Source organism: Cordyceps javanica, chromosome 3 (genome assembly GCF_051103115.1).
Source record: "Cordyceps javanica chromosome 3, complete sequence".
Classification (NCBI taxonomy): Eukaryota; Fungi; Ascomycota; class Sordariomycetes; order Hypocreales; family Cordycipitaceae; genus Cordyceps; species Cordyceps javanica.
The window spans coordinates 2672778-2697001 of NC_139297.1; the positions used below are offsets into that span (position 1 = coordinate 2672778).

A 24224-nucleotide genomic window follows, 5' to 3' on the forward strand; every position below is an offset into this window, starting at 1 on the left:
TGGTCAATCCCAACTAGGCAATGAGGCCGGTCCCTAGCAGCAAAGCGACGGCATTGTGCGCTGCAAGGACGACGCAAGTCATGCCACACTTGGCCGGCTCTGCAACTACATCCGGCATGGTCGTTCGCTGTCTGGTACAACCTAGATGGACTTTGAAAGCTGACTGCCTTGCGAGCTCTTTCGAAAGCCTCCCTCATTCGAGCAGTCAACGGCTCCAGTTTGGCCCTCTTCCAGCTTACTCTTGCGGCTCGGTCGAGTCATCGCCATAGGTCTGATGCGACTAGAGGACCAATGGCTTACAGCCCTGCCAGCCACGAAAATCATGCACACTCGCGACCATTTCCCGAAGTTTTTGTCTCCTCGAGATGCTCTGCCTCTTTCACTTCTCCCCCGTCGTATCGTGCCCGCCAAACAGAAAGTGACGACTGACACTGCCCGACTGTTAACCTGAAACAGCAACTTGGATCGACGGGCATCTCCCCCCCTTTCTCCATGAACAAGAATGGATTGTGCGGCTTTTTTCCCTGCCCTCTCTGAACTATTGTGCAGGCTTGCTCATGTCTGTGGCATTTGATCAAGTCACGGCAGTTACGGCACCTGCATCGATGACACTTGCACGGACGATTTGACCATTTATGCAAGATAGAAGGGGAGCAAGACCACCACGTCAGGACACGCTTGTGCTAGAGCGTTTACTATTATCATGTTTCACAGTTGGTTTTCTGTAAAGCAGTATCGTGTCTATCTCTTGCAGACTTGCTAAGTGTGGGCGCTAACGTGATCCAATCCAAGCACTTGAGAGCAGGGCATGAAGTCGATGCGAAACTGCAATGGCACCCTGGACCAGACGAATTGAGGTGCCTCGAAGTTGTGACATGAAATTGCATCTCCGGCGACTGTAAATAATAAGAAAAGGACTGTCCGTAGGGGTCTTTGCCTGGCCGATTTATGTGATGGCTTGACTTTGAGATATCAAGATATCTGACAGCGACAAGATTTCTAAACTAGCTGCAATCAAGGCGAATTCGCGCTGATCTGTTTCATACGAAACGTGAAATTGTGTAGACAGTTCAGTGAAAACAATCAAGCACAGACAGGGCTACAAACGTCAAGAGAGAGTACGTACGTACGAGCAGAGCGCAGTTTCGGAAAAAGGGTCCTGTTCTCTTCTCCATGATGATGGTTTCAGATTTGACTTGCAGAGCTGAAGAGAAGCTCTCAACCCCCGCGCAGAAAGCCCACTGCTCCTCCGTATGCATCGACCGTGTCAAAGGCCGCCAAAGGCCGCCAAAGGCCGTCGGCGAGCCAAGTTGAGGGCATGAACCATTCGATACTAGTGGCTATAGGGGGGGAAGTTTGGACGAAGACCACGGCGGAATACGACGGGGCTGGGTGGCAGGCCAAGTGTCAAGTCTCTCAAAGGCGCAATCTAGTGTTTCGGATTTCTCTTCGCCAATCGGAGACAGCCATGATGCGTCTGCGCTGTAGCCAATGATGCTGATCAGAGCCATTCTAGGGGAACGAGGTCGACGATTACAAAATGCACAAGAACAGGAAGACCATGAGCGGACTGAGCTAGCTCGCCAGGCGGTTTCATCGTAACCCGCTGGCCTGGGTCGCGCCTCTCTCGTTAGTCCTCTACATACTTTGGACATGGTGTTCCGGCTACTGATTGCCGTCACGCTTCATGCTGTACGTACGATTCTTTGGTGACTAGTGGCTTGTTACATTTGCCGCTGTCATGGTAGAGGCGAAACAGCCTGAACTCGACCTTGCCGGGGGGGCTGGCTGGAGGCTACTTTGTTGCCATCTGACCAAAGAATGATTTCGCTGCATGTTGGTTCATGATTGGCTCTATGCTAAAACTACCAAAGGAAGAGAAAGAGAAGTAGAAGGGAAGGGGAAAGAAGAGCGGGAAAGAAGAAAAGAGGGATGAAAGATTCTACTATTGCGGCACACACAACCAGAGTGAGCATGAGGCGCGCCTGCAGCCATAGTCAAGCAATAACCGGCCAACACAGTGTACCGAAAGTTATTGCGCCGGCGTAATAGAGACCCATATGCTGTAATGCAAGCAGCACGCCAATCGGAAGTGCGACTCGTGCATGAAGAAACGTTATTTCAACGACCCAGGGCTGCGGGGACTCACACGACTCATTCAATGTGAAGGCGCACCCTCCTTTGACTGGCCAGATGACAAGCTGCTGGTACTAGATGGGCAGCCTCTAGGAAGAGACACGCGAGAGTGGACACGCGAGAAGAGAAGAAGTATCCGTAGAAGAAGCAGAGAAAGAGCAAGAGGCGCAGATTTGAGTCCAGATCCTCACGACGCTGGTATGCGCGCTATTCATGGCGCCCGTGTTTTGGTTTCCAGTCTGAACCCCCCTGCCAGCCAGCCAAGTCCGTCTTTTTTTTTTCTTTCCGCACAGATTGGCGGCCACGAGATTCGGCGGAAAGCGCAAAGCGGGTAACGAAACGACAATGTGGGGAGAATTCCTGTAATTTTCTCTCTTTCTCTCTCTTTTTGCAGAGAAAAGGAGAAGACGAAGAAGAAGAAAAAGAAGACGCAATAAAAAAAAGAAATAAAAGAAATAAAAGAAATAAAAAAGAAATCAAAAGAAATAAAAAGAAAAACCCCAAGAGGGTCGAGTTCACCAAGACTATTCACCAAGGGTTCTCAAACACGCAAGAGGTCAGCGCAACCCAAGGTTTCAGAATGCCCTCTCTCTCCCTCTCTCGCGCGCGGGTTTCATGACTGTTGCAAGTCTTTTTACTTTGCCCAGTTCGGCTAGTCTCGAGTCGTCGCCCGGGTTTCATGTGTTCATGCAAGTGGCTGACCAGTCAAAGCTTCTTGTTCCAAAGGGAACCAAGTCCCGGGGGGGGGCAACGCAACATCACGGCAAACGTAGTAGCTGCGGATGGCCGGTTGTTGGGTGGAGCGGAGGCAGCATAATGGAAGATCATCGCCAAGGTCGCCACCGCGCGGCGGCAAGTCCGCCCGCCAAGGGAGGCTTCGCCCGTCGAAAATCCGTGTATACTTTTCTTCTTCATGCAAATCTTCTCTCCCCAGCCACTTATTCATGATGGGGTTTTTTTTATAGATTTGCTGCGGAGGCCTGTGGGAAACTCTGAAACACATGGTGGTCAAGCGGATATGCTTCCTCGCTCAAGTTCATCCGGCTACGGTGTTGCCTCACCAACCTGAGAGAATATTCGTGAATAACAGCGTAGTCAAATCTGTAGATGTGAATTCGAGTTCGTATTCATAAAAGTCGCAAAGGAATTGAATGATCTGTTCTTTGCTAGAGTTTCGGTCCGGTCTATCAGACTTCATACCTTCCATCCAAGAGCTACTAGGTGAACATCGCATTGACATAGCATACGATTTCGAGTCATGCCAGAGTGAACTTCCAAGCATTAGATTCAAGCAACGGAGACCTCCGATCCTACAAAGGTCCAGCCACAGTGGAATGACATCGAAGTGTTACAGCCCCTCGTGCAGGCTAGACCCTGCTCCCTCCCGTAGCCGTGTTCTAGTGAGCGGTAGAAGAGGATCCGGGCTCTCTGTTTTGCATGAAGCCGTTGGTTTATTAGTACTAGCTTGGTTTTTCTTTTTGAGAAGCGTGACCCTGAAGTCAGTGCGTACAATCCGAAACTTGAGGGTCTCTCGATCTGTCCGTCCATATCGGTGGCGCACTACACGGAAACGACTGGCTATTCACGACTGCACGCTGTATTCCCCGCACAATGGTACCTGCTACGCACATTCCGTTCCGGATAGCTTGTTGTCAAGGGAAAAAACACCTAATTAGCTGATATCAGAGTTGCACGGATGGGGGTTTGAGCTTTCTGGACTAAACAACGCCAACCTACGCTCGTCTCAAGTTGGAATGCTAATCTGTAACAGCCGCTTTGTCCTCTTTTTGTTTCCTCTCGAAAGTTGAGAATGGCACATGACAAGATGGTTCATCAGTGGCGAGACTGCAGTGGCCCGGTTTCATCAACTCTTTGCCAACTTCCTAGGAAACCGCATGACGCTCTCGCCCTTGGCACTTGTTTCTCTTTACGTCACCGAACCGGTGGCGGGGGTTTCATTTGACCCGACTGCATACTTGAGAAGAAATTGATTGCAAAGGGGTTTTGAGAAGAAAAAAAAAGGCTATAGGGTATGTGTTCGTCCCCTGCGAGCTGATTAGTTTGTATTTGCCGCGACTGGTAGCTACCGTAACTTCCTCTATGACGATTCGGCTCGGTATCTATTCTATGCTTTTGAGTAAAAATTAGAAAAACATTTACTATAATCTTCCATAGTATATTGAGCAGAAGGCTCAGCTTAATTATCATCATTCGACATAATTTAGGCCAACAATTTACTAATTTGAGCGTCGATTCTGTGACGACTCAACGGTCTCGTATACTCTGATTTGACTGCAAGGTGACTGTGACCGTCCGACGTCTTGACAATGTTATTCTATTACCTCTGAGTACTACTAATGACTGGGCTGACTGGGCTGATAATCTGATTGCCGTTGATAGCACCTTTTGCTGAGCTTTCCGGCTCGACAAACCCGTGTCCTCATTATACTCGTCTTCGCTTCCATTTCGAGAGCGTTCTGCATGATATAGCCCGAGGGATATGTCTATACTCTTTTTGGATCATATTAATTGGAGTATAGGGACATAACAGCTACATAGGTGCCCCGAGATGAGTCTTTTGACTGGAAGGTGACGCATCGCGACCTCGCCTTGACTGCCTCGAGCGCCGGGGGCGAGCGCCGGGATGAACGTGACAAACATGTCTGAATTGGTTTCTACAGTAGACCTTCAATAAACCACAATATGAAACTTGCAGAGCTGAAGTAGCCCGAATGATATGGATAACAGCGGCACAGATAGCTAACGTGAAGAGGACAAGGAGGATTAGCTTGCGAGGTCTTTGGATATGTGCCTGACGAGCATGGGGATTGGAATTACTATGCTATATCAAAGTTGATTTTAAACTCAAGTAACCACCGAGGAATGAGACATACGCTGCTACGTTGAATGTTATAGAGAAAGCAGAGAAGCTAAAATAGACAGGCTCGTCTGGTGCACAATGCTCCCATGTGATGCTTGAATCCCATTGCTTGGAGATTAGGTAGGCATAAACAGGATGTGATGCGCTCCGTTTTCGAAGAAGTTGCTTACCGATGTGCAGAGGAACGAAGAGCCGCATACAGTGGTGATATGTGCTATCGTGATGACGACCACCGTTGTGACGATGACTTCTCGGTACACCGGGATAGGGATGAGGCTCAGATATAATAGTACTGAGCTTGTCTTGAAGCCCCATATACTTGTGGCACATCTATAAAATTGTTAACTTTGAAACTGCTTGCTGAGCTTTGTAGACTTACAACGGCGGACCAACACATCGTGGCTGCGGGCTTACTGGCCGGCATGTTTTGCGACTATGCATCATTCGCATACAGACAAGCTGGAAATGAAACAAGTTCTGCTTAGGCATATCGTAGGAATGTATGATATCTGTCCCCCATTTTATTCTCTGCATCTGGTGTCAGCAAGGTGGCATGATTCTGACCAAAGAGTAGTTAGATGCTCGGGAATGACGGTGGGTAGTCGCGTAGCGGAAGGCTGCCAGCTAGAGAATTAATCTTAATAATGTCTGCCAACATCGCGCGGGAGCCATTATAAAAATATTTAAGGTATCAATATAACAAGATCATCTATAGTATGGCTTAGTTACGTAAACTTGGTGCGCGAGATCGCAACATACCGTGTCCTAAAGCCCGGACTATGAAAGCGCGGACATGCACCCTCGCAGGTAGATCAAACAAAGAACCTCGAGTCGGCACGTCACCGTGGGTGTTGTAGGTCCAAGCCATGCTCAGCCACTTGTTCCAATCGTCTGGGAAGAAAGAGTTCATCCGCAGACGCCGAGTCTGGGTTATAGACTTCGGAACAGTGGAAGCGAAGAACGACGCCCTCCAAAGTAGTGTCAGAACTGCTATTAATTATGGACCATATGTGTTTACTGCCCTGGCTCATAGTAGTTCTGGAGAACGTCTCGAGTACTGATAAGACCTCCAATGGGTGATGTTGGTGTGAGTGGTCCGAGGAGCAGACATGGAGGTGAGCTGCTTCTTGGGCCCCTTTTGCGGCCTAGATCTCGCATGTTAGGCGAAGAGACCAAGACAGACGAAACACCAACCGATACAGCTTGCAAAATTGCGGCTTGTAAATGGAGTCAATGAAACAGGCTTTACAGGACCCTTGACTGTCAGTGGAAGAGGCCGCCAGAGAGGCCGGCGGCGACGGGGCTAAACTTAGTGGCCATTAGTGGACGACAGCCGCTGAGCCCAGCGCTGTAGCCCGACGGAATCCCCTGTGGCCTCCCCGGCCCGCTGGCAAGCCGAGTTCCGGCCCGGTGCCGAGTGCTTCAGATATTACGGCGTCTTGGCGACTTGCATGACAGACCCTGCATGCTGGCATAGCACAAGCAAGTCACCCATCTCCCTCCCCTGGCTCCCCTTCTGGAGTGGCCCCCGTGTCAGCCCGGGACTACTTACGGCTAATCATGGGAAAGTTGCGCCGAATTGAAAACCAAGCCCAGACCTGGATAAATGCGAACCTTGGCACATCAAAGAACGTTTACGCTCAGACTCATTTTGGCCATTGACAATTATCTTCTCAGGCATGAACGTACTGATTCTCGCAGATCTGTTTCATGTCTTTGAATGATGAAAAGAGGTGCAAGCATGAAATGGCGTAGTCGGTCATGTACCAAGCCTGTTATGCGACAGACTGGGACTCTGCACATTCAACATAGCATTGACTATTCGCATTGGATTCATCGTTTTAGAAAATGTCAACAACATTATAGAATTGGAAGCTCCATGTCACCGTCATAGTCAAGGCTAGACGGTTCGGGCTGGAGACGAGTCTCTTCCCGGTGGGAAGATTCAACGAAGAACGAGTAGACAAAAAAAAGCGACTAGAGCAACGAGGCTACGAAGAGTAACAGGCAACGATAAAAGATGCAGAAACCCCGGTAGACTGGAATATACAATAACCACTACCTCGTGTTCTATAGCTACATGCCCGAGACGATATCAGGACACCTCAAGCGAGCGTAATCGTCAGTTTTTTACCCTTCAAAACTAGTCGGGAATACGAAATCTATCTATCGGCTTCCAGCGCGGTTTCCTTTTCAACAGCAACAATCCGTTGAACAGCTGGCCTGTTGATGCAACGCTCCCACCAATCACCTACAGCCTTGCGGCTGAAAACGACGTTTCCATAGCCGCATGCAATTAGCTTTTGTATGGATGGGATGTAGTACAAATCCACAACAGTGAAATCGTCGCCAGCCATGTAGCGCCTCTCCCGCAAGAGGGCCGCGACGACGTCAAAGAACGACTCGAGCGCGCCGAGGGCCTTTGAGACGGCGGCCTCGTCCGCCGGCAGTCCGAAGAACTTGTTCTTGGCAAACTTTTCAAAGGAGATGGTGCCTGCCGGCGCGGCAAAATAGGCCGCTTCGACAGACTCTGCCTGCTCGAGCAGCGCCGTGGCTTCGGCGTCGGACGCGCGAGGCAGCAGTGGGATGGCGTATTTTTTGCAGAGGTATTTGCAGATGGCCCGGCTTTCGTAGAGCGTAAAGCCATCGGGGAAAACCACTACAGGAATTTTGCCCCATGGGTGACGACGTTTGTGCTCTTCGGACTAGATGCAGCCATGTTAGCTTGGTGACTTGTGGCGGAATGAAGCAATCGATTGGGAGTGCTTTTAGAAATGAACATCAGGATACGACACCAGCATCAATGGTAGCTGTACCTTTTGCTCTCCTTTATGTAGATCAAGATGCACAAGCTCATAATCTGTGAAGCCGCCTTCGGCTAGTGTCAAGCGGACACGATCGGTATTGGTAGTACCAGGGGCACCATAAAGAGTAAAGGCTGGCATTTCTGAGTGAATCTTTTTTGACATCTAGTATTGAATCGGCATGTATTCATGAAGATGAAGATGATTGCTCCTCTAGGTGGTCAGATATATATATATCCATCTATCTACGGATCATTCATAGCATTACAACTTCGACCCAATCTTCTTTTGGGCTAGCTATTTCGAGCCACCTGTGTTGCTGTTGGCTCGCTCGCTCTCTCTTCCTAATCAAGGTAGCGCCGACGTCTCATCCGTCAGCCCTGCAGCGAACATACATGGCCTCACGTCTAACCTAATAATCTGACTTGCTCCATCCCGGTGTCGCGAGCATCTGCCAAAGCCGAATCGCCGTCTTTCACCAGCCTTTCTGGGCAAATACACTCTCATTCGCCGGCTCAGGATGCTGGTATTCTGTGGCTCGCAATCCAGCGTGAAGAACGTGACTCTCACACCGTGTACCCTACCATGCCTCAAGATGTGGAGGCATCGGCGCATAACCGCGGCCAGAAGAACAGGACCAAGGTCAAGACGGGCTGCAAAACATGCAGGTGAGTCATGTACCGATGAACGACCACCGTGATCGTGGCCTTGCTCATCGATACTCGTGGACAGAATAAGAAAGGTCAAGTGCGACGAGGACAAGCCGTCTTGTAGAAAATGCGTCAGCACTGGCCGAACGTGCGATGGCTACGAATCCATATTTAGATTTGCTGCCAAGCAGCCACCCAGCGATGAGCCCAATCATTTTGTCAGAACAGGGCCGCATCGACTGCCTTTAGCTCATCATGGCCACCTGCCTGAGACTGCCGCTGCGCAAGACATTGAACGGCTGAATCGTTGTTTTTCCATCAAGACCATGCTCGACGTCAAGCTGGGCTGTGGTGAGGAAGCCAAGAAGCTCTTGGAAGCCGGTCTGACGGATACGGCCATACAGCACGCAATATTATCGCTCCGAGCTTTTCGAGAAGCGGTGGATGAGGGCGGAGATGGGAGAACGTCGGTCACCCCCCACGCGCCCAACTACAGCCGTGGCCTGAAGCATTACAATATGGCTCTTGGTGGTCTGATGTCAGAAATGACTCTTCAAAGCCCCGAAAAGCTCAGGTCGGCGCTCTCATGCTGTCAAATATTCATCAGCATCGAGCAACTCCTCGGCAATTACGACGCCATGGCACAGCACATTATTCGTGGACTCATGATCATGTATGAGTATCGGGCGAGGCCGGCAATAAACTGCAATGTGTTGGCCCCCGCATACCAAGATCGGCTGCCCATGCTGGACATCTTTATCATCAAATTGTTTGCGGCGCCGTGTAAATTTGCAGAACCCCTCAAGGCTGACTCTCCACCGAGATCTGTCCAACCCCCCCATTGTCGCACAATAGCTCCAGATATGCGTACAGAACTCACGAGAATATCCCTATCGGTGCTCGCTCTACTTGATGAGGTTGAGCAGACCCATTCTACAGAAGCCGCTATCCAGCTACTACTCAAAAGAGCAGAGTTGCTCCAGTCGTTGGAATCCTGGCGGAAGCATCTCGACCTGGCTCAGGCGAAGACGGGGTCCTCTGACCCTGAACCTATTTCGACATCGTTTCAGCGCTTGTTCTACCACATATTGCGGATTGCGCTGATTGGCACACTGGATGCCTCGCCAGCGACCCGGAAACGGCTCGGGACCGAGAGCGACAAACTGCAGAGCCTTGCCAACGTCGTAGGCCAGTGGGTAAGGGATTACCGCCTACGGGAGATCCCTAGATAGACGATAAACAGATAGTCCGAATCAATATTAGTAATTATAAATGAAGGATCACGACAGTCTGTTGAATGACGACGCGGAATTGGTCAAATAGCAATTTTCTCGGTCCCGCCGTCGTCCCGCAACATCTTGCACCACTAGCTCAGGCAGCACGGCAAGGCTGGTGGCGCTTTGTATTGAAGCTTAAAGAAAGAGGCTGGTCAGCACACACTTTTCAGATTACAAACCAAGTCCCATCGTAGTATCGTGACCGAGGAAGCCAATCAGCAGTCATGAAGCTATATGCTTCTATTGTTGCCCACTAAAGTTTGATATTCCAAGACGATATATAAACGCAGTCCAAGCAAGGTAATCTTTTTGGTGAACGAACATCAGCAGAACCAGAAATTCGTTGTGCATTAGTCGCTATTCAACATCATGCATTTTCTACGCCTCGGCGTCAGTGGCCGCTACTGGCCAGAAAGTCGTTGCTGAGCTGCTCTCCCAAGGGCACACCGCCGTAGCTCTCGTCCGCACTGAAGATGGCGCTCGCTGCTCGTCCCGGACTCGCCATTGTCGCCGGGTCGCCGTTATCGGAAGTCGGACATCCGCAGTGCGGTCGCTCCGGTGCCCAGCACGACCCCGTCCGCTGCCATCTTCACGCTGAAATACGGTGCGCTCGTCCGACAGCCCCCGTTCGCGGTTCGGTCGTGGTGACCAACTGATTTGGAATGCTTCTGATATTTGGTAGTTGGGAGCATCCATTACCAATCCAAGTACCTTTTCCCCCACCCTTTTATCGAAATCCTCCAAATTGAATGTTTTCTTCTTAGCAAAGATGGAAGTTACTGAAGCCGAAGCCTTTGATATCGGGTTTCTATTTAATAAGCTCATAGGAAACTAAAGACGGCTATGTAGCTAATGTGATAGCTTGCCTAGCATAGGTGTTTACGCCTTCTCGTGATAAATCATCGTCATCAACGCTATCTAGCCTCCATTTCTCTGGAAATTTTGCCGCCAGGCCGTCACCAATCCTCATGATGATGTCCGTCACCCAGTCGGCCAGCTCATCAGCCCATAACCACGACACCCACAAGCCGGCAGCCGCAAACGGCAGCGAGAGGAAGCACGGCGCCAGCACGGCCGGATCTGGCCACCGCGTGATGATAAAGTATAGAGAAGTGCCCGCGGCGCCGAGCCACAGGCCGAGACACACCACGAGGAGGAACAGGATCGCGACGACGGCGAGAGTGGTGTAGAGGATCATGATGCACCCGAACCAGAAGATGAACTTGGCCACGGCACGGTTCCCGACCGTGTTGAGGCGGTGCTCGGCGGAGCTTGACCTGGACGACGAGAAGCGGTTGATGATGGTGGCGCGGCAGTGCAGTATGCCGATGCGGACCGACGGCGAGCGCAGGAGGATGCGGATCAGGTACGTTGCCAGAAACACGAGGCCGAGGGCCAAGGCCCATATCCATATATGCGGCGGTGCCGTAATCAGCTCTTTCACCTGCATGGAGAAGACGGAAGTGATGAAAGACAGGGGTACGAAGAAGAATGCCAGCTCAGTGAGCTTGTTGATGCCAGAAGTCTGATCGATGACGAGAGACGACTGCGACAGACCCATGGACGATGCGAGCATGTTAATGGTCGACTCTGCCCGAAGCTGCAGCGCTTGGACATCTTTGATGAGCAGCTCGAGCTCCTCCATGATTACGGGCTCCGGTGCCATCGCTTCCGCGGATGCCTGCAGGTGCAAGGCCCATTCGTTCAGTTCCTGCAGGCTGCATCGCATCCAGCACAGGTTCTGGCGAACCGAGTTGCCAAAGGACTCCACGAGCTGCGAGAAGAGAGCGCCGCTAAAGTCTCCATCCAGATGGTCGAGCTCTGCCCTCAACTCGGCCAACAGCCGCCAAAAGTCATCCAGGACGATGCTGTTGAGCAGTGACGAAATCAGGGTGCTGCTGCTGTCGTCCTCTGCGACGACAGCCGGCGAAAGCGTCGTCAGCCGGCGGAGAACCAGCTCCTGAGTCGACAGGCTGTATTTCCTGGCAAAGGCACGATCTCGCGAGTATGGCTTTGGGTTTTCGTACTCCTCTCTCAGTTGCTCTTCGTATTCCTCATCGTAGTCATCATCGCTTGTGTACGACGATTCCGAACCGCTCTCGTCTTGGCTGGCCAATTCCTCGTCAAGGGAGGCATCCAGCCCAACTCTTTTCTTGCCAAAGCGCCTTCTCAGAGAGTCTCGTTTTCGCTTGAGATTTTGCTTCGTGGCCTCCTTCCTTTGGGCCTTGATCTGCTTGTTCGTGATGGGCGGCGGCGGCGGGTCAAGGTACGTCTCCTCGGGACCTGCACTGCGCCAGAGCTCCTCTTCCGAGTAGCTTTCAATTTCCAGAGCTCTAGGCATAAAGGTCAATGAGGGAGTGTGCTCCTTTGTTTGGGCATTCTTCATTTTTCGGGTCGGGTCAAAGACGAGAACGACTTTGAAGAAGCACGGGCTTGTTAGCTCATAGACTTGGTTGTGGGAGCATACAAGAACTCACTGACTCTCTCCCCTGCCTCATCAGAGCCGCTCCAATGACTGAGACCCTCCGGCGCTAGAACACGCAAATCTCTATTGTACCAAGAATTAATATTCTTGGGTAGGCCTTCAAAGGTGCTGTACGGGCGGTAGACGTTGCTGGCTTTTACCTTGGATGGCGTCAGCCCCGGATCGGTTGGTGGGTTTGCAACTGGCGGGTAGTGCCCTTTTTGTTTCCTCTGCTTCTGCTTCTCCTTTTCCTCGGCAACAAGCTTGGCCTTGGCCAGCTTTTGTTTCGTCATGTACCGACCCCATTTATCCAGGACAACGTCTCGCTCTGCAAGCCACCGCCCGTCGCTCAGCCGTACTTCAATTTCTGCCTCATTGAAGCCCTTCTTTCCCAGGTAGTGCATGAGACCCAACCTGGACCACTTCATGTGCACCCACGACCTCGACTTCACGCGCCGTGGGATGTTCCATTCCGTGCGCTGGCCGGTCCCCGGCAACGGACGGTGCCGAAAGCGCGTTTCTTGCTCGCTCCAGTTCATCCAGATAGCATTGTTGACTTTCAGCTGGCTATCGCTTGCCGCGTACCCAGAGTTGGCCAGGTGCTCAAACCAAAACTCGGGGTCTATGCTGTAGGTCTGTCCAATTGCCCCCATAGTGAAGCGACTAAGGTCGGTAATCATAACCACTCGAAGGTCGCATGCTTTCGGTCTATCCTGTAGCATCTCTGCGAGGTGTTGCTTGGTTGTGACTGCCGTCACTGCGCCAGTATGCTGACCCGAAATGTAATCGATGATGGTGACTGCGGACGACGAGAGACCGCCATAGCGCTCACGATGTGTGACGTTTAACCATCGGGGATCCCATCTAGCTCGGTTGTCCAGGTTGTTCATGTACAGCTCCGATAGCGTCTCCAACCAATGCGACAAGTCTGACAAGTCCTCCGGGGGATCAGATTCATCGGCTTTTGGTGAATTCACGGCGGCCTCGAAGCTTATTCTGCCATGGCGTTGCACGAGGGTATTCTGGTGGCTCAAGGAACCCAACGAAGTAGTGGCAGCGCTGGGAGGCACCGGCTTCGAGGTGCTGTGCCATGTGGGATTCGTAGAAAGCGACTGCTCGAGCGAATTTCTGGGGACAGTATAGCTTGGATTCCAGCGCTGAGATGGCGGCCACGCCAGAGGGTAGCCGTCATCTCGGTGGTCTTGCACACCACCCATCCTTCCCGTGTCAAGCTGGCAATGCCAACGCCATTGTGATTTGAGGTGCTGTGAAGTTTATGAGAAGGTTGGCATGACCCCTTATCGAGATTGCGGCACCGCTTTATTACGAGGCCCAGGCCCAGCTGGACCTTGTATATCTCAGCTCTACCCCTGCAAGCCTCTTTTTTAAGGCTTACTTGTAATCCGCACTCAGTACGTACATGGTGGCACGGCGGGTAAATCGGCCACCTAAAACCTGCTGATCAGTTGCCTAAAAATTCACTTTCAGTGACGGTGAGCAGATCCAGGAACGGCCGCCCCCTGATGGATTGATGCCGCCATATGCTTTGAGGCCACCATGAAAGCAAGCTGCCCAACTCTTGACAATGACAAGCAGCCACACGTAGTTTTATACTCTACGGATCTGCAGGAAAAAAATAAAAGGAAAAGGAAAACATGACAAAATTAAATAAGCAACCGGAAGCAATTCTACAGCTATGCTGATTGTTGGCGCTGATTCGAGATTCATTTTCGGTCCCTGGGCTGTCTGGTAAAATGGCTACTCCATGAACCGCACTGGCTACAAGGGTCGATTGGCCACCACGCAGACGCATCTCTCGTCTCAAGTCTGGGTGTAGTCTCATGATTTCTGTCGAGTACTCAGCAGTTGCTTGCTACATCTTATGCTTTCACAACGTTTGTGAGAGGCTGAGAAGAGTCTGCCACAGCCTCGTCGGCTCGTTCATGACTAAGGCAAACGTCCCAGCGAGCCTCGTTGACCTTGTCGCAGCTGTAAAAGGAGTCTCTAACTCGTGTCAAATTACAACGGACCTGCATGCTTTCCCTCATGACGTGGCCTTGGAATATATTATTGCGCTGTCATCATTGCAACTAGTTACGACCGACCATCATGAACCAGCAGGGCGAGCTGCCGTCCCGACGTCGAAAATTGGGGACTGTGCTTCTCATTCTTTGGTATGCTATGAGCATAGTGATTTGCACGTATTCAGCCCTCAAGTTCCTTTCGGAAACAGAGTCCTCCACTTCTGGTGGGAATTCACTTGCCACTCTGCTGCGCAGGGTGCGCTCCAGCTCCCGAATGGCAGTCTTCTCAGCGCACCACAACTACACAAGTCTCGATCACGATTTCGATTGGCTATGGGAGAATGATCTGCTGACGCCAAACGGCGGGTACTTGACGGCGGACAAGAAGACACACAACACTGATAAGCTCGGAATTTCCATGTTTCATCAGCTGCACTGTCTGGCTATGATTCGGGAGGAGATGCAGCACTTGCACCACGTCATCGAGGCATCCCGGGCGAAAGGTTCTGCAAACGCTCAGATCCATCAGATGGCACGCCGGCGCAGCGACGGGGTTGATCTGGATTCTGGTCGGCCGGCACATCATGATGAGGAACACACGATGCACTGCTTTGACTACTTGCGACAGGTAAGCGACGGCAATGTGGTGAGGGCACCCGAAGCTAACTTGGGATGCGTGTCAGACTATGCTGTGTCTAGCAGACTCGACGGTTGAGAGACCCGGACAATTGTCTGACGGCAAACCATACATCAACGGGATGGGCCAAAGAAAATGTAGAAATTGGGAGCTCCTGTACGCAGCGTCAACGAGGTCGGATAGTGAGCCCATGTCGGATGACGAGTTGTGATGAACGAGTTGTGATGAAAGAGTTGTGATGAACGAGTTGTGATGAACGAGTTGTGATGAACGAGTTGTGATGACAGAACCCATTTGCCAGCGGAAGCTGACTGGCATCAGCCAATCACAGCCAGCAACGTCTTCAACTTGAAGAGTGCTTTGAGGATATCATAACCACCCATCCACTGATGATGGTGTTTCGTAGTGCTACTAGTAGCCTCAAATAGTTAGAAAAAAATGCTAGTATAATATTACTAGTTTACCTAATCGTGTATAACCTAATGCTAGTACTATTAGGAAGGATAAATCCTCAAATGTTGAACAAAAAAAAACTAACAAAAATCCGGGCTCAGCCTATTACTCGTCATCCTCCTCGTCATCTTCCTCGTCATCCTCCTCGTCATCCTCCTCTTGAAACTCCTTCAATAATTCCTCGCCCAATCTAGCAAACTTCTCCTCCAGTTCATCTACTTTCTCCTTGAATAACCCGACTGCTTCGTCTGCTCCCTCTATCAATGCCTGCCCCACAGTCTTCGCTATTTTCCCGCCCAATTCCATCATTTCCTTGCCCACTTGCTGCACCATTTCCTGCTTCACTTGAGCTAGTTTCTTCAAGTTGTCCACCACTTCCTCTGCTCCGCTCCTGATGCTGTTCAGCATTTCCTCTGCTGCCTCGATTCCCCCTTCCTCTCCCGTCGTCAATACGATTTCTATTTGCTCTGCCCCATCCTTCACACCATTCCAAGAATTCAATGCTCCCTCTTCGAGACTTTGGACATCTGCATCAGTGGGCCTTTTATGAGCATTATTGCTTGGCGACTGAGGAGGTCGAGCAGTATCACCATGTTTCTCTCCTCTATGAGGCGGACGAACATGATCTTGTTCCTCTCCTGTAGGAGAGACAAAACCATGTTCCTCTTCTCCATGAGGTTGATGAGCATCATCATCATGTTCATAACCATGCTCCTCTTCTCCATGAGGTTGATGAGCATCATCATCATGTTCAAAACCATGTTCCTCTTCTCCATGAGGATGAGCATAATCATGTTCATAACCATGTTCCTCTCCTCCGTGAGGTTGAGGAGCATCATCATGTTCATAGCCATGTTCCTCTCCTCCATGAGGTTGAGGAGCATCATCATGTTCATAGCCATGTTCCTCTCCTGTAGGATCAGCATCATCATGTTCCTCTTCTCCATGAGGAGGATGAGCGTAATCATGTTCCTCCTCTGCAGGACGAGCATGACCATTAGGAGGCGGGGGGGCATAACCTTGTCCCTCTCCTACGGGAGAAGTAGTCGTCTTCTCCTCCTTAGTCATGGTTGAGGTCTGCTTTGCCTCTACCGTAGGCGTAGTCTGCGATGGAGGAGGCGGGGGAGCATAGCCATGTCCCTCTCCTACGGGAGAAGTAGTCGTCTTCTCCTCCTTAGTCATGGTTGAGGTCTGCTTTGCCTCTACCGTAGGCGTACCCTGCGACGGAGGAGGCGGGGGGGCATAACCATGTGTCTCTCCTGCAGGAGAAGTGGTCGTCTTCTCCTCCTTAGTCATGGTCGAGGTCTGCTTTGCCTCTACCGTAGGCGTAGTCTGCGACGCAGAAGGCGGGGGACCATAAGTATGTCTCTCTCCTGTAGGCAGAGGAGTAGTCGTCTTTACTTCTGTAGCAGATGCGGCCTGAGTAGACAGAGTAGAAGTCGTCTTCCCCTCTACTATAGGCGTACCCTGCGACGCAGAAGGCGGGGGACCATAAGCATGTCTCCCTCCCGTGGGAGTAGCAGTCGTCTTTGCTTCCGTCACCGACGTCTGGTTGTATTGTGTAGGCCCCGCGCTGACTGGAGGCAGAGCCCCGGATGGTATAACCCGATCGTACTTTGTAATCTTCATGGAAATCAGAACCTTGATATATATTTCCATCGTATAGGTTGACGTCTGAGTCTTTTCCGCGCAATCCTGAATGACCGGGATGGGAATACTGCTCTCAAAATGAGAAACAAGGCCCCTGACACATTTGTTTGCGCATTCCATGCAGGTCTTCGAGTCCGAGGTAGCATCGCATTGCTTCTTGACTGGAGAAATCGTAGCCATATCCGGAGGTGGTGTATTCTTGTCGGCCGGAAGAGGTACATACTTCTCCGTCGGAGCAGTCGCGGTGGTCGGGTTCTGCTTGTCCGCGCAAATCTGGATCTTGAGAATGGGAATATGCCTCTCAGATTCAGACGCAAGAAAATAGCGTGCACATTTATTTGCACCTTCCATGCAGGTCTTCGAGTTCGAGGTAGCATCACAATGCTTCTTGATTTGAGGAATCGTAGCCATATCAGGAGGTGGTGTCCCCTTCTCGCCCGAGATGGGCGCATACATTACAGCTTCGAGGCTAGAGACGGTCTTTGCTTCTGAACCTGGCGCATGCTCATTGTTCATCAGGCTGGGAGTTTTGTTGTCTCCTCCGTAAGGCATGTGCTCCTTATCCTTGGGGCTGGCCGTAACCTCGTCTCCCGGACTAGGCATACCCTGCCCGGTTTTCGGGCTGACACTCCCGGGAGCAGATGTATACCCCCCATTCAGGCTGGAGAGGTTTGCCTTTGGCCGACATTCAATCCTCGAGCCGCTGGGTGCTGCTGCTGTCAAGGCAGCGTACACCGCGGCGAGTGTAAGCGCGGCGGTGGGTCGCATCGTGAACTTGAGAAATAGTAAACAATAGTTGAACAAACGAAGGTCTTGAAAAGAATGACTTGAAAAGAATGTGTAGATGGTCAAGCTGATGCGCTGCTCATCTATGGCATTGTCGCAGTTCAGACGGGGAGCGCACCGTACTTATAGTTGGTAGGCACATAAACATTTGACAGCAGATAGAGTATAGCAGAGTATAGAACAGGGTTACGAAGACAACTAGCCACTACCAGTAGTGACTCACGGCAGCAGACAATCGTATCCTTCCATGTCATTCAGAGATGACATCAATTACACAAATACGGTTCATAAAAAGATCATCCCTACTCCCTGGCAGAGGCAACGTGAGGGCTCCCCCGTCGGCGCGGCAAAAACCGGTGGTCATCAGTCTATTTTAAGATTAACAGATGCAGAAGCTTTCCACAGGCGTAAACGTGATACGAAGAGTGCGAGCAATTTCCAGATCTGCCGAGAGCCTCACAACATGCAATTTTGTACGGATTACCCCGTATCAAGAAGCCGGACCACACTACTTAGTATCCAGGTATTCTCGGGCACACTGTCCACGGCTGTGAGCCGTCAAGGTGCGCGTTGGGCTACCCAACCGACACAGGAGTTTCTGCAGCGGCAGCGATGCATTTAATCTGAGACGAATCCGGGCTATTCTACTGGTATTAGTAGTTCTTCTCGAACGTGGAATAGGCGAGTGTACTAAGCGGAAGAAGTCATACGCTATTCCTGTAGACCTTGATAGAATTCTCCCTTGCAGCGTGCTGACTTGGCTGCAATTACAAGAGCATGAAGCTGGTCCGCCCAGGTCTGAGTCGCGCCCGGATCCCGAGTCATGCGCGCGTCTGAATACGGGCCATCGAATGACAAGAGAGTTTTTCGATTTTGATGATTCAAAGTGGACAATCCTTGAAAATGAGGGGGGAAACGACTGTCAGGCAAGGAGCCCAAACGAGGCGGCGTTCTTTAGCCTAACTAGTACTATCATGAGCCCGCATTGAAGGAACAATCATCCACATGAGGCATCTTGGGGGCTTCTATTAGCGCCATGTGAATGACGATTCGGCCCTAGCATAGGTCGCGCGGTTTACTCTCATGCACAGGGCTGATAGGCTGACGACCTGTAGCTTGGGAGTTGCACGTCAGTAATCACCTAGCTGAACATGGGTTGGGGATACGAACTGGGCTGGGTACCGAGTAATCTCTTTGAGTCGGGAGACGTTGGCTGCACCGGCAAAATCCGTGAAGGTCGAGGCAAAATCCGTGAGGGTCGAGGCCTATCTTCATGGGGGAAGAATGTCTGCACAGGGTGTCCTGCTCAGGCTTCCACCTGGCATGCGCGAACACGCCCAGCAAGGCTCGAAAAGCTGTGACGGCCGGCCCGCATTCCGATCTTTTGTAGAATATATCACAAAATGTCCCAAACTACCCCGTGAAATCAAACTTGGCCAAGGGTAGGGTCTGGAAATGTGTCTCGGAATCGAGGACAGCCTATAGATACTGCCGGCGATGAGGGCGACGCATTACTAAGTAGAACCAAAATGCTCAAGATGCCCATACTGGGTAATGCAGGCGCCATTGTTGATTTTCATGCAGAGGGCCAAGGTTGACAGGTTTAATTTCTCCAATGGCTTGGCAGAAGCTTTCCCACAAAAAGAGGCAAGCCATTCTCGGCAGAAGCTTTCCTCTTCTTCTCGTTTACAGGGTTGCTGCAACGTCTGGTAGCGACCCTGTGCAAGCCTTTTGTTTCTGCCTTTTTTTTTCGGTTTAAACTACTGTATGTAGCTGAAGCTGAAGCTGCAAGGCTTCTGAGAGTAAACATTAAGAGCATAAGCAGCCGGTGCAAAATATGGTTGTTGCCGGAGACTACTGCTGGTCAAGCGCCGACAGGTACGAACGAGCTTGAATAGCAAGGGTTGGTGACAAACGTTGACGGCGACGATTACTTCTAGGGTAGCTTCTCAATGTGCCAAGATACCACCGACAGGACTCGAGTTGCCCAAGGCTTCGGGGGCGAGTGGCTGTTGTCATCCATGACAGCACAGTACGTGTACTTTGCCAAGGCTGCTCGCTTTCGAAATGACGGAGGTCTTGAGCTTCACCCTACACCAGATATCGCCCCCTCGTAATCAGCATGGTCGCTCACGGCGCGCACACGAAGGCGAGTTACCTCCGAGACGTCTTCTCTTCTTTGGGCAGCAAGGACAGACAGGCATACGCGGAGCATGCCGTGCCCGGCGCGTAGGGCCGCCTCCCTCCGATACGGCCTGACTGTAATCCGTCAAGTAAGTACTGCATCCCAAGTAGTGGGGCGTGCGTCGACCGCGACAAAACGTGCGAGGTGCAAAAAGAAGGACCGGCGCGCGCGCTTGTTCAGTTGTGTTGGCGCGCCACAGCCTTGACTACTAGGCAGTAGTACATATACTGTTTCTCTGGTTGGTTTTTATTCTGGTGCCTCTTCTTTTGGCGTAAGAGTAATGTCCAGCTCTTCATCTTTTATCGTTCAAAGTTCAAAGTTCATTCTCGGACCAGCATAGGTTGAGACGTGAGCCTGAGAACACATCCCACTCACGACATTACTCCCAAGTTCAATGTGGGATAAATGCATATGACGTTTTTACATGTATATTGCTATTCTTTTATCCTCGCTTGATACACAAATATCGCTACAAATAAAAAAAAAAGAAAAAGGAGGGGCCGATATCGAATGAGGCGCTTCCAACGCCAGGCAAGCTGCCTTTCCCTTCGTCTCGTCTCGTCTCGTTTCGACTCGTCTCCTTTCTCAAATTGCACCGCCGCATTCCTCTTTTCCTAGCCGTTCCATGAAAACAACCTTCGTTCATTTCGTTCCTTCGCATATAGAAGAAAATAAACCGCCCCCAAATATTCCCACAGAAGAGAAGGCTCTCAGAGAGCAGCTTTCCCATCCTCATGCTATGTGCGACTCTTGTGATTTCTTCCTCCTACTCTGCAACTTGTAGCTGCTTCATGAGCGAGCTTCCTCGAGTTCCAGCTCTAGTTGGCGGATACGTTCGTTCTGGTCCTGCGAGCCCGTGGAGCCAACCTTGCGCTTCAGCAGCTCGACTTCTTGTGTCAACTGGCCAATCTTGTCGTTTTGCTGTGTGATGATCTTGGTCTGATTCTCAATCAGCTGCTTGATCTGCTCCAGGGACGACTCGACGGCCGTGCCTCCGACGGGGGTCGACGCGCCGGCCGGTGTGCGGCTGGGAGTTGCGGTATGAGCCGGTGCGGTGGCGACAACGGGAGCGGCGGCAGGTGCTGGCGCCGGTGCCGAGGTCGTCTTGGTCGGCAGCTTGGGCTCGGCAGCACGCACCGGGACGGGGTTGCGCTGGGCGGGACGGCCGATGTCTTCAAAGCTAGAGGTCGTATCGGCGTCGTCATCCTCGTCCTCCTCGTTGTCCTGGAACTTGTTGGCCATGTTGGAAATAGAGCTCTTCTGATCCTTGATGCTCGGCGGGGGACCACGGGAGACTACAGGCTTGGACTCTTCGCGCTTGACTTCCTCGCGCTTTGGCTCTTCGCGCTTGGTCTCGGCCTTGGGTGTGGTAGGGGTCGAATGAGCAGGCGCCTTGTAGTCAGATGCTACCTCTTTGGGAGCGGTGCCCTCGTAGATGCTCTCGAGATCGATCTTGCTGGGGATGCCAGTCTTGCCGTCGAACCATTCCTTGGCGGAGCAGGCGGGCTTTGTGCCGGTGGCAGGTGGGAAAATATCGGCCTGGAACGTCTCGGCGCGACGAGGCACGGTGAATGAGATGGGCTCAATGTAGCTATCGTTGACAGTCTTGTAGGCACGCATCACTTCATTCTCGTGGACCTATTGGGCGACGTCAGCGTGAAAACTCACGGCGAGTGCGGGCGTTTTCTTCCTACATTGATTCCACGGCGGGGAACGAAGGCGATGCCGCGCTGAGGATCGGGAGACTTATACTCGCTAAGGAACTCGAACTTGTCGTTCTCATATTCGTAATAGCGAATGTTGCCGTCACTGGAATAGTCAGCGATAATTGGTCTGGTGAGGGCGCTGTAGCATGCAACTTACCCCTTGCCAGCAAGGTACAAGCAGTTGGAGCCATCATCTTTTGAACCGTTAGCGGTCTGCCGTCTGTATTGATTTCGCCATCGCACTCACCCCAGAAAGGCATGCAGACACCAGAAATTGAGTCGATCATGGTGAATCCGCCAATAGGCTCAGGGTTGCCAGGTTCCCAGAGGGCTATTTGACGCTCGCTCATCTTGGAGAAGCCCGTCGTGGCGAAGCGGTTGTGCTCGCCCATCCAGACGGCCCTGCTGTTCTTGGCGCCGGCGTGGCCAGGGGCCTCGTGGACGGGCTTCTCCTGGCGCACGTCCCAGACGCGAATCTTCTTGTCGCGTGAGGTGGTGGCGAGCATGTTGCCGGCAGCGTTCCAGGTCAAGCTCTGGACAATGTCACCGTGAGGGAGAGCGAGGGGCGACTGGCCGGTAGTGACGTCCCAGATCTTGATTGTGTAGTCGCCCGAGGCGGAGGCGAGGATGTTCTCGGCCGAGGGGTTGAAGAGGACCTGTCCGACCTTGCTGCGGTGGGGGAGAAGAGCGTGATTAGTGAGAACTCCTACGGAGGGGCCGGGAGCCACGCGCAGGGCGGCTGCGTTCCCACGTAGCGTCCGGCATGAGTGCAGATGAGAGGAAGAGACTCACCGAGAGTGGCCAGCGAGCTTGCTCACAGGCGCAACGTTGGGGATTTCTTCGGCGTCGGTGTAGAGGGTAAAGTCCTCGGGGACTTCCCAGAGGAAGACCTTGCCATCTTCAGACGCTGAGGCAATGAAGCGGTCGTTGAAAGGGTGCCTAGGACGTGGTGAAAGCAGCTGGTTAGCGTCACGGAGCGCAGAACAAGGAGGGCGAGACTTCGACTGGCCGCTGTGAGAAACAGCTCCGTCAAGGGCACTTGTTTACCAGTCGGTGTCGAGAACGGCAGCTGTGTGGCCGCGAAACAGCGGGATCTGGTCGGGGAGCTTGCCTCGCTCGTTGAGGGGGATGACCGCAAAGGCGCCGCCACCAGACGAGTCCCAATTGACGGAAAGATACTCCGGGTTGACCTATTTGTGCAAATTGGGCAGTCAGCTTCTCTCCCGGGCTTTTCTGTACTTTGTTCTTCGTCTCATGTCGCCGGGCGCGCCGGGAACGGGCGAGTGGGGGTGGTTTCGGCAGCTTTTTGCGTCGTCCGTACCTTGATTAGGTTGGTGTCCCAAGCGTTGCGGCTAATGTGAATATTGTCGTAGCAGAAGTCTTTTCTCGTGGGCTTGCCAAAGACGTGTCCTGTTTAATGAGAGTACATTCGTCAGCTCCGTGTGTTGCGCCAGCCCTCCTTGGAAGAGAGAGAAGGGGGGAGGTGGCGGCGGGCTTACGATACTTCGACGCTCTGACGAATCGGCCAGCCATTTTGCACCCCTCGTGGTTGTTGGTGCAAGGTTGTAGCGAAAGGGGGAGAAGGTAAAGCCGGGAGGCAGGTTCTGTAGTTTGTACTGTGTTGGCGCGTGGATGGACGAGGTGGGAGAAGAGGGTTGTTTACCAGGGAGAGGCAGGGTTCTAGACAAAAAGTTGACAGAGAATTGGGGCCAGACACAGACACGAAGAAAGCGGCTAAGGTGAGGCTGTGGAAACGGGGATTGGGGTTGGCGGTGGTGATGAATGGCCGCGCCACCAGTTTGGGCTTAGGGGGGGGGGGGGAGGGGGGTCGTCCCCTCACCACTAACAGACTGTCTGGCGGGCCCTCCCCCCGCTGTCTTGCCGTCTACCTCGAATAGCTGGCCAGTACGACACCATACCATACCTGGTTAGCAGTACTGTTACGACAGCCAGCGAGGCAGTTCTACTCTGTACTTTTATTACTGAGTACTCCGTACACCCAGAGACAACAGCAGCTCTTCTCCAAGGGTGACGACTTTGAAGGATAAGTGTCACGTGAGACCCCTGCAGTTGGCCGTGACCACCCACATTGGTTCAGTCGAAAACTACCCCAGAGCAGAACATTCTTCAGCGCTCGCAAGCATCCAAGCAGTCCAGGAAATGAGCATGAAAGAAGGTCGTTCGTTGAGTGTGCCAGCGTAAATTGCAGGACCTTTTGAAACAGCAATTCTATCACACTGACAATGCGGAGTGGCGCATGCGACACATGTTCACTGCACCACCACGCACTACACTCAGACTCGCACAACCCACAGGAGGGCCCCTGGCCATCGGAACGTATCAAGAAAAATAGCACTCATTATAAAATCTCTAGCATAATACAAGCAAAATCGGTAAAGGAGTAAACAAGAGAGACGAATGCAGACAAAAAAAAATAAGGAAGAAGTAACATATGATGCTGAAGAAGAAGAAAAAAACAAGCTGGTAAACACCAACGACGCCATCGTTTTATTCGAATGAGGTCCCAAATTTCCGACATTGATTCATCCGATATTGACAAAATGAAAAGTG

General features: G+C 51.8%; 7 protein-coding genes across 7 annotated transcripts; 2 read left to right on the forward strand and 5 right to left on the reverse strand.

The window, feature by feature from the left end:
- Positions 1-7179: 7179 nt before the first annotated feature.
- V2A60_005017 (glutathione S-transferase family protein) lies at positions 7180-7962 on the reverse strand (the record flags this gene model as incomplete). Its single annotated transcript, XM_083256331.1, has 2 exons — positions 7180-7722; positions 7834-7962. The coding sequence occupies 2 exons, from the start codon at positions 7960-7962 to the stop codon at positions 7180-7182; spliced, it is 672 nt and encodes a 223-aa protein (XP_083112457.1).
- A 444-nt stretch (positions 7963-8406) lies between these two features.
- V2A60_005018 (Zn(II)2Cys6 transcription factor domain-containing protein) lies at positions 8407-9703 on the forward strand (the record flags this gene model as incomplete). The annotated part of the gene is made up of 2 exons (XM_083256332.1): positions 8407-8489; positions 8554-9703. The coding sequence occupies 2 exons, from the start codon at positions 8407-8409 to the stop codon at positions 9701-9703; spliced, it is 1233 nt and encodes a 410-aa protein (XP_083112458.1).
- Positions 9704-10589: 886 nt separating this feature from the next.
- On the reverse strand, positions 10590-13429 carry V2A60_005019 (uncharacterized protein; the record flags this gene model as incomplete). Its single annotated transcript, XM_083256333.1, has 2 exons — positions 10590-12163; positions 12226-13429. 2 exons carry the CDS (start codon positions 13427-13429, stop codon positions 10590-10592), a joined length of 2778 nt encoding a protein of 925 aa, XP_083112459.1.
- An 892-nt stretch (positions 13430-14321) lies between these two features.
- On the forward strand, positions 14322-15084 carry V2A60_005020 (uncharacterized protein; the record flags this gene model as incomplete). The annotated part of the gene is made up of 2 exons (XM_083256334.1): positions 14322-14864; positions 14920-15084. The coding sequence occupies 2 exons, from the start codon at positions 14322-14324 to the stop codon at positions 15082-15084; spliced, it is 708 nt and encodes a 235-aa protein (XP_083112460.1).
- Positions 15085-15431: 347 nt separating this feature from the next.
- V2A60_005021 (uncharacterized protein) lies at positions 15432-16508 on the reverse strand (the record flags this gene model as incomplete). Its single annotated transcript, XM_083256335.1, has 3 exons — positions 15432-15717; positions 15948-16303; positions 16362-16508. The coding sequence occupies 3 exons, from the start codon at positions 16506-16508 to the stop codon at positions 15432-15434; spliced, it is 789 nt and encodes a 262-aa protein (XP_083112461.1).
- Positions 16509-16614: 106 nt separating this feature from the next.
- V2A60_005022 (uncharacterized protein) lies at positions 16615-17744 on the reverse strand (the record flags this gene model as incomplete). The annotated part of the gene is made up of 2 exons (XM_083256336.1): positions 16615-16745; positions 16793-17744. The coding sequence occupies 2 exons, from the start codon at positions 17742-17744 to the stop codon at positions 16615-16617; spliced, it is 1083 nt and encodes a 360-aa protein (XP_083112462.1).
- Positions 17745-20736: 2992 nt separating this feature from the next.
- Positions 20737-23186, reverse strand: V2A60_005023 (coronin; the record flags this gene model as incomplete). The annotated part of the gene is made up of 8 exons (XM_083256337.1): positions 20737-21585; positions 21642-21756; positions 21811-21847; positions 21901-22322; positions 22446-22592; positions 22701-22843; positions 22975-23063; positions 23153-23186. 8 exons carry the CDS (start codon positions 23184-23186, stop codon positions 20737-20739), a joined length of 1836 nt encoding a protein of 611 aa, XP_083112463.1.
- Between the last annotated feature and the right edge of the window lie 1038 nt (positions 23187-24224).